This window comes from Podarcis melisellensis, assembly GCF_964234715.1.
Source record: "Podarcis melisellensis genome assembly, chromosome: 12".
Classification (NCBI taxonomy): Eukaryota; Metazoa; Chordata; class Lepidosauria; order Squamata; family Lacertidae; genus Podarcis; species Podarcis melisellensis.
Genome location: NC_138544.1, coordinates 27612578 through 27623870, shown reverse-complemented (window position 1 = coordinate 27623870; position 11293 = coordinate 27612578). Strand labels below are relative to the sequence as shown.

Below are 11293 nucleotides of genomic sequence, written 5' to 3'. Positions count from 1 at the left end.
CCAGGACAGCGCCACCCAGCCCAAAGCCCCGTCACTGCATGGGACGAAGTTAAGACTTAGGCACAAACACTACCACCAACGCCACCCAAATACACGCGCCCTTCCTCCAATTTTCATTGGATCGGCTTGGATTTCCCTAACATTTGTTGTTTCCCCGCACATTTAAGTTTGTTTTTCATCTCCCCTCGCCCCCCCCAAAAAAACTTTTTTAAAAAAAGATTACAGATGCAGGGAAAAACCGCCTGACATCATGAGAGCGGGGACAAACGCTCACTTTGAAGGATTCCTGGGCAGGACTTCAAGTGAAATCGTATGCCTGAGAAGAATTTGATACTGGACTAGAGAAAATAACTAGATCGGCGTTTGCCAAACCGTGGAATGTGCAAGAAGGCTCCGCGGGCGCTCTCTCTAGCTCTCTCTCCAGCGCGCGCGAGGGCCAAGTTGCAGCAAAAGGTTGCCTTGCTTCTAGGGCAGTAGCAACAGCCCCAGCGCCGCACACTCCATTCCCTGCACCAGGCCACCGGCAGCCGGAGCCCTCGCTCTCTCCCCCTTTGATTGGCAAAAAGAAAAGAAAAAGTCCCAGGAGCCTTTGCAAAATTAAGGGGGAGGTATGTGTGTGTGTGTGTGTGTGTGTGAAGTGGGTTGCTGGGGGGGGGGGTATCCCAGAATTCATTTGTCTTCTTCCAGGTTTCTGAGTGGTCCAAGTCCTCTCGCCAGTCATCAGAGCCCTGTTTCGCAAGAGGGTGAACACCATGGCAACCAAACATGGCCGGCTTCCTTATGGGGAAGCAGATCAGTGGGTGAGGAACGTACAAGGCTTGGGGGCGGGGGGGAGAGAGAAGTCAGAAAAGTTTGGCTGCTCCAAATGCAGCTTTGACTCTCCCCACCAATTGTCAGCGAGTTACTCAATACTCAGAAAACTATAGCCATCCTTGTTTTTTATGTTACACACAGATCTATCATCTATCTATCTATCTATCTATCTATCTATCTATCTATCTATCTATCTACTGTATCGATCATCTATCGATCACCTTTCCTCCAATTTATCCTCACAATAACCCTGCAAGGTAGGTGAAACTGAGAGACAGTGGTTAGGCCTAAGTCACCCAGTGGACATCACCACTGAGGGGGGCAGGGGTGCCAGCTTGAATAAAAAATGGGGGGGGGGAGGTAAGCCCCGCCTCACATAATCACAAGACAGGGAACACACACACCGTTGCTCATCAACTTTGAGGAGGTCAGAGTCCTTAAATATTTTATTTGGGGTGGGGTGGGCGAAGGGACCTCGGCACCTTGGAGTTGGCTCCTGTGGGGTGCGAACTTGAACCCTGGTCTCTCAGGTACTGGCTGGTAGGCCAGCAGTCTGCACCGGCCCCCAAAATACCCAAAGCAGGAGGCGAGCTGGAGAATGCGAGAATCCATCCTATGGCTCTTTAGTATACCAAGCGAACGCCTTCCTGCTTCAGCTAATCCCACAATGTCCTAAATCCCAAACATTTCCCTAAAGGGCCATCTCGACTGAGACGGCAGCATCCTCTCCCTTCCTCCCAGGGGTGCCAACTTGAATAAAATATTAGGGTGGGGTCAGGTAAACCCTGCCCCACATAATCAATCACAAGACTCGGCGTATGTACACCATCTGAATGGCAATGGCCATCAACTTTGAGGGGGCCATGCCCCCTCAAATATTTTATTGGGGGGCTGAGGGGACCTTGGCGCCCAGGAGTTGGCTCCTATATTCCCCCACCCTCCACCCCTCTCTGAAAGGAACAAGGGGTGAAATAAAAAAACCGGATATCTACAGTTCTATGATCCTTTACTAAGGAAGGATACCAATACCACCAGCTAGCCAGCATAAAGAGGGTGGAAGAGAAAGGTGCCTCTGGCCCCTGTTCTGAAAGGGGAGGGGGGACGGTGGCCTTCCGGACGCTGTTGGACTTCATCTCCCATCAGTCCCAGCCATCGTGGCCAATGGTCAGGGGTGATCGGAGCTGGAGTCCAAACAATATTCTGGAAGGTCACCAGTTCTCCACTCTTTGCCCTAGTTGGAAACCCTCTCCAGGCGTGACGGACGTTCTCCCCACCCTCCAGCGCAATGAATAACATATCAAAGCTCCCATCCCAGTGAAAGTCGCCTGTATTTTCAAGCACGCCCAATGAAACCGAAGCAGGCACCCGGGCGCCTTTTACCTGGAAGAGAATCCCACTGGTGTTTGCCCTCACTTCCGCACAGAAGTATGCAAAGAATGACATCGGATCTCCTTTCAGCGCCAGAGCCTAAGGCAGCCTTTGGAAACGAGAGTACTTGGAAATCAGTTCCGCGGGAAATCAGCGGGCTTTACTTCCGAGTAAGCATTGTCCAGTTCTGGCTGTAAGGCTGAGATAATTCTGTGCATCTTTACTTGGCTCAAAGGGGCTCAACTCCCCAGGAAGTGCATTTTAGCCTTGGAGCCCTAAACAGCAATCCTGAACATACTTTCTTAGAAGAAAGTTAGGCTGGGGAAAAAACAGGAAGGCGGGTAGGCCTAAACATTTGCTCAGAAGTACGTCCCAGTGGATTAAAAAAGGGTTAGTCCCATGTGTAGGGACCCAGGATACAGTACTAAACAGCCTGATCCTGTGCACATTTACCCCCACTGAATCCAATGGGAAGACTTACTCCTCGCAAGCGCCTGCAGTCCGAGAAAACGAACTGAAACCAATTCCTCTCGGAGTAGGTGAATGCATTCGAATTTCAGGAGTAGGGCGTGAGCGTCAGATTTACATAGGGATCCATAGATTTAGAAAGAGGCTTCCTGAAAAACCAATGGCAACTACCGCACACCATCTCCACCGATAAATTCGGAGATGCCAATCGGGGACAACTTTTAGGATCAAGTCCATTCAAGAGGGAGACTGGACAAAGGTTTTTGTACCTTACCTTTTTCAACAGCACAGACCATGCTCTGATTCCTGCTCTCTGCTTTCTAGCTCTCCTCCAGGTCGGAACTGCCCCCCCAGATCTTCTGCAATCTCAGGCCACTTCATTTGGGGAAATCCAGTCGATTCCAGAGCTTGCTGGGCGACCCTGCCGAGGGTACCCTTCCTCCTTCTGACGGGGGGCCGGAGATGGACCTCCGCAAGCCTCAAATCCAGTTTTGTCAAAGTCCTGGCTAATCCCCTTAAACACAAATAAACTCTGCCATTTATCTATCTATTTATTTATTTTAAAAATTCTGTCAACAGCGCTCACCGGCCCCCGACACGGCCGATGGTGAGAACCGTAAGGAGCTGGGGAAGGCAGCGAGAGGTGGCCTAAGGATGGCCAGGGAAAGGTAAACAAGGCATCCGGAAACGTCAACCCGAACCTGAGCAAAACAAACAGGGATGGTTGGGAGGAGGGAGACCAGCCCGGCTTATTTATACGACCAGAGCAATCAGACACGGATAAGGCAGAGCAAACTGGCATCTGCTACCTCCCAGATGCTTCCATTTCAACACAAATGCGGATCTAGGACCGCTTTGCATGGCAGGCAGCTCGCTTCCTCGAGTGTAAACCCGCGCGGATCTGAACCGCAGGTCGGCGTCAGAAGGCGCTTTGGATTTTGCAGCTCAACCCAAACGAGCCGATCCGAATGGTTTGGGGCGGGGGGCGGGAGAGATGTGCTGCCGGATCTTATTGCACGTTTACACGAAAGGAAGCCCAGTTGCCTCTGGCTTGAGAAATGCTAGAGGCGCCAACGGGTTTCTGTCTAATGGGCACCGCGGGTAGGATCGCATCGCACCCAACCGCGTCAATTAGATCGGGAGTGCCTTTACTTCGGTTTATATAAAGTGGAATGAAGGGGCTGGGGGGGGGGGGCGTCACTTGGGAAGGGATAAGGCGAGCCCAGGGGTTGCCCGACGTGCCATTTGTTCGCCTGGTGTGAAACAACAACATAAAAACTGATCCTTAAAAAAAAGAAAAGCAGTGAAATAGGAGACCTTGGTTTTCCCTACTCCTGGAGTAAGCCGCTCGCCTCCGAGCCACCGTTTTGATCACCGCTGGGCTGTTGCTATAGCCGGACACGCTGCTTGGAAGCAAAGCTCCCTCCGAATGAATGGGGGCTTCTTTGCTTGCAAGGCTTTGAGTTGGGCGTGGGCTGTTTTCCTGCGTGGACATTCGTCGTCGAGTTCCTTCTGCGGCAGTACCGTCTATTTGTCTGATCGATGGCAACAAAACAATCGGGGGGTAAGGGGACACACACACGCACACAGTCTGAAGACCTCAAAAGTCTGAGGCTCAAACTTTCGGTCATCTATCTGCAACGCCGCGCACGTCAAGGGTTCGCCGCTTCTCATTGGAAAGCCAGCGTGCCTGATCCGAGGAAGTCAGTCTCAGCAAAAATCAATGCGATCTCTCTCTCCCTCCCCCCCCCCCGGCTTACTTTCGAACACACGTTTCTGGAGGCAGGTGTGAAAAACCACCACCCACTCCCTGCTCCCGACTTAATTCGTTACAAAAACAAAACTCTGGATGCATTTGGCTTATGGATGGGCTTCAATCAACCTCCACTCCGCCCCAAACCCTCAACAAACACAAATAGCTACCCGCTCGAGATAACAAGAAACACAGCGGTGGAGAAATTGCATGCAGACCAATGGGTGGTTCTTAATTTAGATCGAAGGAGGATGAGGGTGATAATAATATTAATGCACTACACTTTACCATGATAAAATTCGCTATTTTGATTAAAAGGGGGAGAGAATCCGAAGTCCTGCAAAATCTTCAAGCAGAATCATAAAGCTGTCTCGATAATTAACACTCATGTGTCTGTCAGTAGCTAGTTTATTTGCGTTCTTCTCTCGTTTGTTTATATTCCCTCCCCCCCCTCTCTCTGACCCTGGCCCCTTACTCTCCTGGGTAATTTCAGATCTACGCGATCAAGCATTATTTACCTTCAGTTTCAAGCCCGCTTTCCTCCGTACAGACCAAACTTTAAAATTCTTTTAACATTTCAATTTATTTATTGCAGGAAAAAAATATACAATGATATTTACAAAACAATCATAAAAATAGGAATGCATTTAGACACCGGATCTATTTGCATTTTTTTTAACATGGGTCATCAATAAATAAATAGAATGTTTCATTTTTTTTTCTCTCGCTCTCCTCCCACCCCATTTCCCCCTCCTTTTTTTTCTTGCAGGAAAAATAAAATATAAATGAAAGAGGAGCAGGATATAAGAGTTTTGGAGCCCATAATGCATAGCTACCCTAAACATATTTTCTTAAAAAATATATTTTCCTTTTTCACTCGTTCTAAACGGGTTTTTTTTCTTTCCGGGTTTCTCTGTCATTAGATCTGTTCCAAAAAGAGAGCGAGGGGAATGGGGGGAGTCCACAGTAACGTATTTCCTTTCATGAGTGGCTCATAAACTCTCTTGGGAATGCATGCATGCAAGAACAAAAAAAAAAAAAGGAAGTAAAGAGGAAAAAAAGTTAAATTCCAACATTCTTCGTCAAAATAGAAAAATAAAAATAAAACCGGTTCAGATTTTTGATCAGAATGCAGAGATGTCTGGTAGGGCCCTTTGGCCGCCTCTGGATCAGCCGCCTCACCATCCGAGGAGCGCGCCCCCCCCCCGGTCTCTCGCCTCTCCTGGTCTCCCGACGCCCTGCTCCTTGCAACGTGGGCCAAGAACGCCGCTCAATTTCCAAGAAAATCCTTGGCGTTATATATTGTCTTAGAGGGAACAAAGGGGGGAGAGAAAAACAAAGGAGGGGAGCCGAGTCCAAGTGCAGAGTCTCTCTCTAGATTGTCCGTTTTCTCTCCTTCTTTGGGAACAAATGTCATCTGCAAAAACCCAGAGACAGAAAGAGAAGAAGGGAATGTTGGTTACTGGAAATGGAAAATGAAATATTTTGCGCACATATATTAAAAGAAAGAGGCACATTTTAAAATTATTTTAAAAAATGAAAAACCTCCTTCTTTCGGTTGTGTTACTTTCTATCTCTGCACATGTCCATTGTATATATTTTGGTACACCGCCCTGGTTGAGTACGATTGAAGGGCGGCATAAAATACGCGTCACAATTTCAGCAAATAACACCGCTGCAAATGTTTGATTCTAGCCTGCTCTACACAATGTGCTTCTGTGTGTCCACGGGGGTGGGGGGAAGGAGGAATTAAAGCACAAAGGAAGGAGGGGGGAGGGCCTTGCTGGAGAGGCATGAAATTAGGAAACGCGCAGAAGGGAGTGTTACGGATATCTAGGAGAATCTAGTGCATGGGGGGGGGCGCTTCCCCCTGGTGCTCTTAAGATCAGCTACTTGGAAGCAGGTCCCCTCAGATCTCGGGGTAGCTTGCTTTCAAGGAAGCCTGTTCAGCAACCCAGGTGGATCCTTTCCCAGTCGCTTCAAGGAATCATAGTAATAATAATGGTTCATGAGTTGTCCCCGCCTAATTTCCCTGTGTGCGCTGTAAGTACTGCTAGGAGACTGAGGCACAAATGTAAAACAAAACAAATATTTTTTGGGGGGTGGAGGGGAAGCAGAGGCTGGTCGTGGGTCTCTGCCCATCCGGAGAGAGGCAGTAGGAGGCTGGCGGGCAGGCTGCCGATTGCGGTTCGATTGCAAGCTGCGATCCCCGTGACAGTTAAGCTGCTTTGTTTAACCTGACCAGGTAGGCGCTCTGGTCTGGGCCCTCAACCTCCGGCCTAGCTCAGCAGTCGCCTGATGCTACTGGAGGAGAAAATGCTGGGCGGCCCTTGGCTTCACGTAATGCTCCAATCCCGATCATGTTTACTTGGAAGCAAACCCCAAATGCCTTCAAAAGGGAGTTGTGGTGGCGAGGAACCCTGGCTGCCCGGATAGTCTCATTTGCACCCCAAGTCATCCCCGCTGCTGAGCCGATGGGACTTTTTGCTCCGGGGGAAGCGTGTACAGTATAGGATTGCAGCTATGCATCACCCGGGTACTGCGCGTGTTTTCCCTGGGGAATGTCATATGCAGCTCTGAGTAGGGTTGGTACTTTAAGTACGTTTGCACAAGACTAAACCTTAAGCTGCGCTCCTGGGTGGGTCTGACTTCCCAGTAAACATGCATGGGGTCGGGAGTTGCGGTGCTTCCTTCTCTCCCAAATTCCCACGCCACCCTAAGCGTTTCCTGAAGATTCCATGGACAGGAACGTGTAGTACATTCCCACGTGCCTGTCCTCCTCAAGGCCGCAAGCCAGGAGACTTACAGCCTCGTTCTATATATTTACTCGGAAGTCAGTTAATGGAGCTGCAGCCCCAATAGGGGAGACTCTGCGACCATCTCTCAGGCCAGGCTCCCCCTTGAACATCTCATTATACGCCACATTTTGTTAGAATACTGAGAATTAGGTTGCCTACACGCCACTCATTTCAAACTCATGACTTCGCCCAAAGAACCCCGGGAACTGTAGTTCCTTAAAGGCGCTGGGAATTGCAGCTCTGTGAGAGGTTAAAAAACTACAAACGTTTGGGAGCGGAGTGTCTCTTTGAGTTCTCCCGCAGCTTTACGTGGTTGAGTAACCCTCAGCAGAGTAAGGCTCCATCCCATCACCATTTCGATCAGTATGTACTACTGATAAAGGTTCAAATTAAGGCTTCAAATCCATTTCGTTTCCAAGAAAGCAGATTTAACAGCTCGATCCTATCCATGCTTGCTCCTTAGGTTTTCTCCCTAGGTGTTGTGTGCAGAGGATCGCAGCATCAGGATGGAGGTACGAACGTACTTGAGATTCTTCCATGGTGGCGCCACCAGTCTCTCGGCTGGGGCAAGTCAATGCTTGGCTCCCAGCTCGACCGGACTCCGTGGGACCTACCTACGAGTAAACATGCACAGGAGCCGCCTGCTGACCTAAGCATATTAATTTGGCAGCAAGGACTGACTGGGATCCGTGGGACTTACTCATGGAAAGAGGCTGGAACAGTCAGTCATAAGGACCTGTTTGATTATGGGGGCTTAAATGAAGCGGCGTGCGCTGACTCTGAGACTCTAACCCAACATAGAACGCTTTGCAAACCTTAAATAAGAAGTCACCACTACGCCCAAACCAGTTTAGTTGCGTAATTTGAGAGATTATGTTTAGGGCAGCCGATCCAACTTGCCTAAGAATCCCAGCGAGAATCAGTCAACGTCCCATCAGACCTTCGGGACCCCGATGCCATAGGCATACAGGAATTTTTTTCGCGAGAAAAGGAAAAGGCGCATTTAAGACTCCCCACAACCCGCGATCTGCTTCCAACAGCCCTTTCCGTGGGAAGGAGCTCCCTCGGAATCAACGCATTTGGAAAGTCCGCAAGATTTTTTGGGTGGGGCTAACTAAACAAAACATTAAACTTCACGCCACAGCCACGGTCCAACGCAGGGCACATGCTCTTTAAAGGAGACGCTTCTGTGGACTGCGTGTTGTTTCTGGCTGGCTCCACGGCCAGTTAACTAGCCTGGAAGTCAAGAGAGGACCTCCGCAAGAAAGCGTGTGTCGAGGATCTAGCGGTGGGTGTGTGGGTCAGCGTTAGGAAATACTATTCCCTTCCTACTCAAGAATTTACTTCTTCCTTTTCAAGCCGAAGTGGCCTCCAAGGAAGCCTTCTTGGGATGAGATCACCCGGATCTCCCCCGAAGTGGAGGGCGACTCGAATACAGTAAATGCCGAAGTGGGAGCTTTTCTGCTTTGGGTTGGCGAATCTAGCGAGTTCGCTGATTGTTTGCGAGCGGGGTGTCTGCGTGCATGGACGGGTGTCTAGCAATTGGGATTTTAAATAAAGGCTGTCCCCTCATCCTGATTTTTGGCCTAATTCCCTTCTCAGGCTGCAGGCCCAGAAGTCCCGTTTCAACCTTTCCCCACCACGAAGGAATTTGAATGGGGTAGGGAGGATCCGGGGTGCACCCCGGTAGGACACGTGTTCAGAAGGGGAGGGAGATGGATGCCTTAACAATACACTTCAGGGCTGGACCCCGCTCTCTGCCATCCAAGGCGACTTGCTACCCTCGCTTTTTCGCTTGCTCCTATTGGTCTAGCCTGACTTTCCTTCATCCCGCACGCGGAAATCCATCCCGCTTAAGCCGGGCTGCTAAGGCCTACGCGCGCTGCTTTGGAAAGGCAGCCTTCCATCTTTGAAAGCTGGGGGAAGGCAGGGCGTGATAGTCGAATGCTTTTTTTCCACCCCAGAAAAAAAAAGTTAGTCCGCTCTGGAGTCCAAAGGGACTTACTCAGGAGGATGCGGGAAGTTTAGGAGGCGTCAGAGTGGCGGGCGAGCCTCAGCATCTCCGAAACCGGGAGGGAGCGTCCTAGAGGCCCTCTTTCTCCCGTCTCCAAGAAAGAGAGAAAGAGAGAGAGAGAGAGAGAGAGAGAGAGAGAGAGAGAGAGAGAGAGAGAGAGAGAGAGAGAGAGAGAGAGAGAGAGAGAGAGAGAGAGAGAGGCTCTCTCCCTATGGATCTTTGCAAGTACCAGCGGTCTTGGACGGATTCTTAACTAGCACTGAAATGAGGATTCAAAGGGACTGGGGGATAACTCTCTCTTTCTCAAGCAAAGGATCGAGAAGAGGGGAGAGAGGTTGTGAGACAGGAGTGCTTCCTCACAAGGAAGCCTAGCCCAGCTTAGCCTGCAGGCAAAAGGCCCCGATTTTACAGGGAACTTGGCCGCTCCACCCGGATGCATGTCCGGGGTCCCGAGATCGTGCGCAAAGCGAGTTCCTTTCACAGTCTAGGCGAGGCTGCAGTCCAGCTGCGCCCGCCCGTCTCAGAGGGATTCCTCGAGAGTCAGGCTGCTCCAGCAGGCCCACGGCGAAGGCCAAGTCTGAGCGCGGGCCCCCTCCTCCTTCCCAGGTCCCAGATCTCTCTCTCTCCTGCCCGTCCCGTCGCGTCCCTTTCCCGCTTACCTCGGTCTCCGGCCGGGCCAGTCGGCGCGGGAGGCTAGTGAGAGGCAGACATGGACCAGGCTCCCTCCATGCGCCAGACGGAGAAGGCGTAGCTGAGTCGCTCGTGGGCCACATAGCTGCAGCTGGCCATCTTGGAGTCGAGCTCGTCGCTCTGCAGGACCTGGTAGAGGAAGTCGATGTAGCGCGCGGCCAGCTTGAGCGTCTGGATCTTGCTCAGCTTGTCCGACGGCAGCGTCGGGATGATCTTGCGCAGCGCCGCGAACGCTTCGTTCAGCGACTGCGTGCGCTGCCGCTCGCGCACGTTGGCCATCACCCGCTGCGTCTGGAGCTCCTCGTAAGATTGCGGGCTGCCCCCTCCGCTGCTGCTCCCGCCTCCGCCGCCGCCGCTGCTCCCGCCGCCGCCTCCGCCGGATTTCTTGCCCCGCTTGCCTTGCGCCGGGCTGCACGGCTCCTCGGTCGCCGAACCGATCCCCCCGCCGGCTCCTCCTCCTCCGCCTCCTGCGCCTCCGCCTCCTCCGCCGACCCCGGCGGCGCTCCTTCGGCTCGATCGCCTCTTGCGTCCCCCTCGCTTGCCGGAGCCCTGAAGCTGCTGCTGCTGCCGGTCGGGCTCCTCCTCGCTGTTGCTCAGGCTGTCGTCGGCGGGCGAGACTGGAGAGTTCGACTCGTCCTGCTGCATCATCTCGGGGGCCAACCCGCAGCGCGCTGAGCAGCCCTTTTTAGGGGGCGAGGGAGGAGGGGAGAGGAGAGGGGGAGGAGGAGAGGGTGCCTAGCCAGCCAGCTCCCCCTGGCTGGATCCTGGGCCTGCGGAAGAAAAGGAGGAGGAGGACCAGGGTGTGGGTGGGTGGGGGCTTGGGGGAGGGCCTCAGTTGGGTGGGTGGGGGGAGGCCATCGGGAGCCGGGGGGAAAAAGAGAAAGAGTGAGAGAGAAAGAGAAAGAGAGAGGGCGACGAGGACGGTGGAAATCTCCCTGGCGGTGTCAGCTCCCCTCCCGATGGCTCCTTGGAGCTGGTTGGGAGTTGGGCGAAAGTTGCAGCCAGGGACGCTCTTATAGCTCCTGCTGGCGGAAAGTTCGGGGGCAGCGGTGTCATTGGCTTGACGTGGAGAGGAGGGACTTTGCCGAGGTTGAGAGGAAAGTTTCCGCTTCCCCCCCGCACCCTCCCCTCCCAAACGGTTCCCAGACCGTTAGCCAGAGATCGAGTGGAGGAGCCCCCGCTTCCAAAAACCCCGGGTTCCCCTCGTTTGAAGTAGGTCTCGGAGCAGATTGCTCTCCGCCTTTCGGAAAAAGAGCTTTTGTTAAGTATAGCAAAAGAGAACCCCGATTTCCCCTCTGACGGCCTCCTAAGCTCAGCAAGCCGTTTCCTTCCGAGATCGCGCTTTTAAACACACTCCCTCAGCAAAGCCAGGTTGTAGTTTTTTGCTCA

The 11293-nt window shown here is 52.2% G+C and overlaps 1 protein-coding gene and 1 long non-coding RNA gene across 2 annotated transcripts; one reads left to right on the top strand and one right to left on the bottom strand.

The window, feature by feature from the left end:
- Positions 1-693: 693 nt before the first annotated feature.
- LOC309380864 lies at positions 694-3063 on the top strand. The gene is made up of 3 exons (XR_014173163.1): positions 694-800; positions 2049-2351; positions 2974-3063. It is a non-coding gene; the product is annotated as an uncharacterized lncRNA (long non-coding RNA).
- A 1903-nt stretch (positions 3064-4966) lies between these two features.
- TWIST1 (twist family bHLH transcription factor 1) lies at positions 4967-11031 on the bottom strand. The gene is made up of 2 exons (XM_081883531.1): positions 9874-11031; positions 4967-5819 (listed from the first exon to the last, which is right to left on the bottom strand). Exon 1 carries the CDS (start codon positions 10550-10552, stop codon positions 9908-9910), a length of 645 nt encoding a protein of 214 aa, XP_081739657.1. The 5' UTR covers positions 10553-11031; the 3' UTR covers positions 4967-5819; positions 9874-9907.
- Positions 11032-11293: the final 262 nt, after the last annotated feature.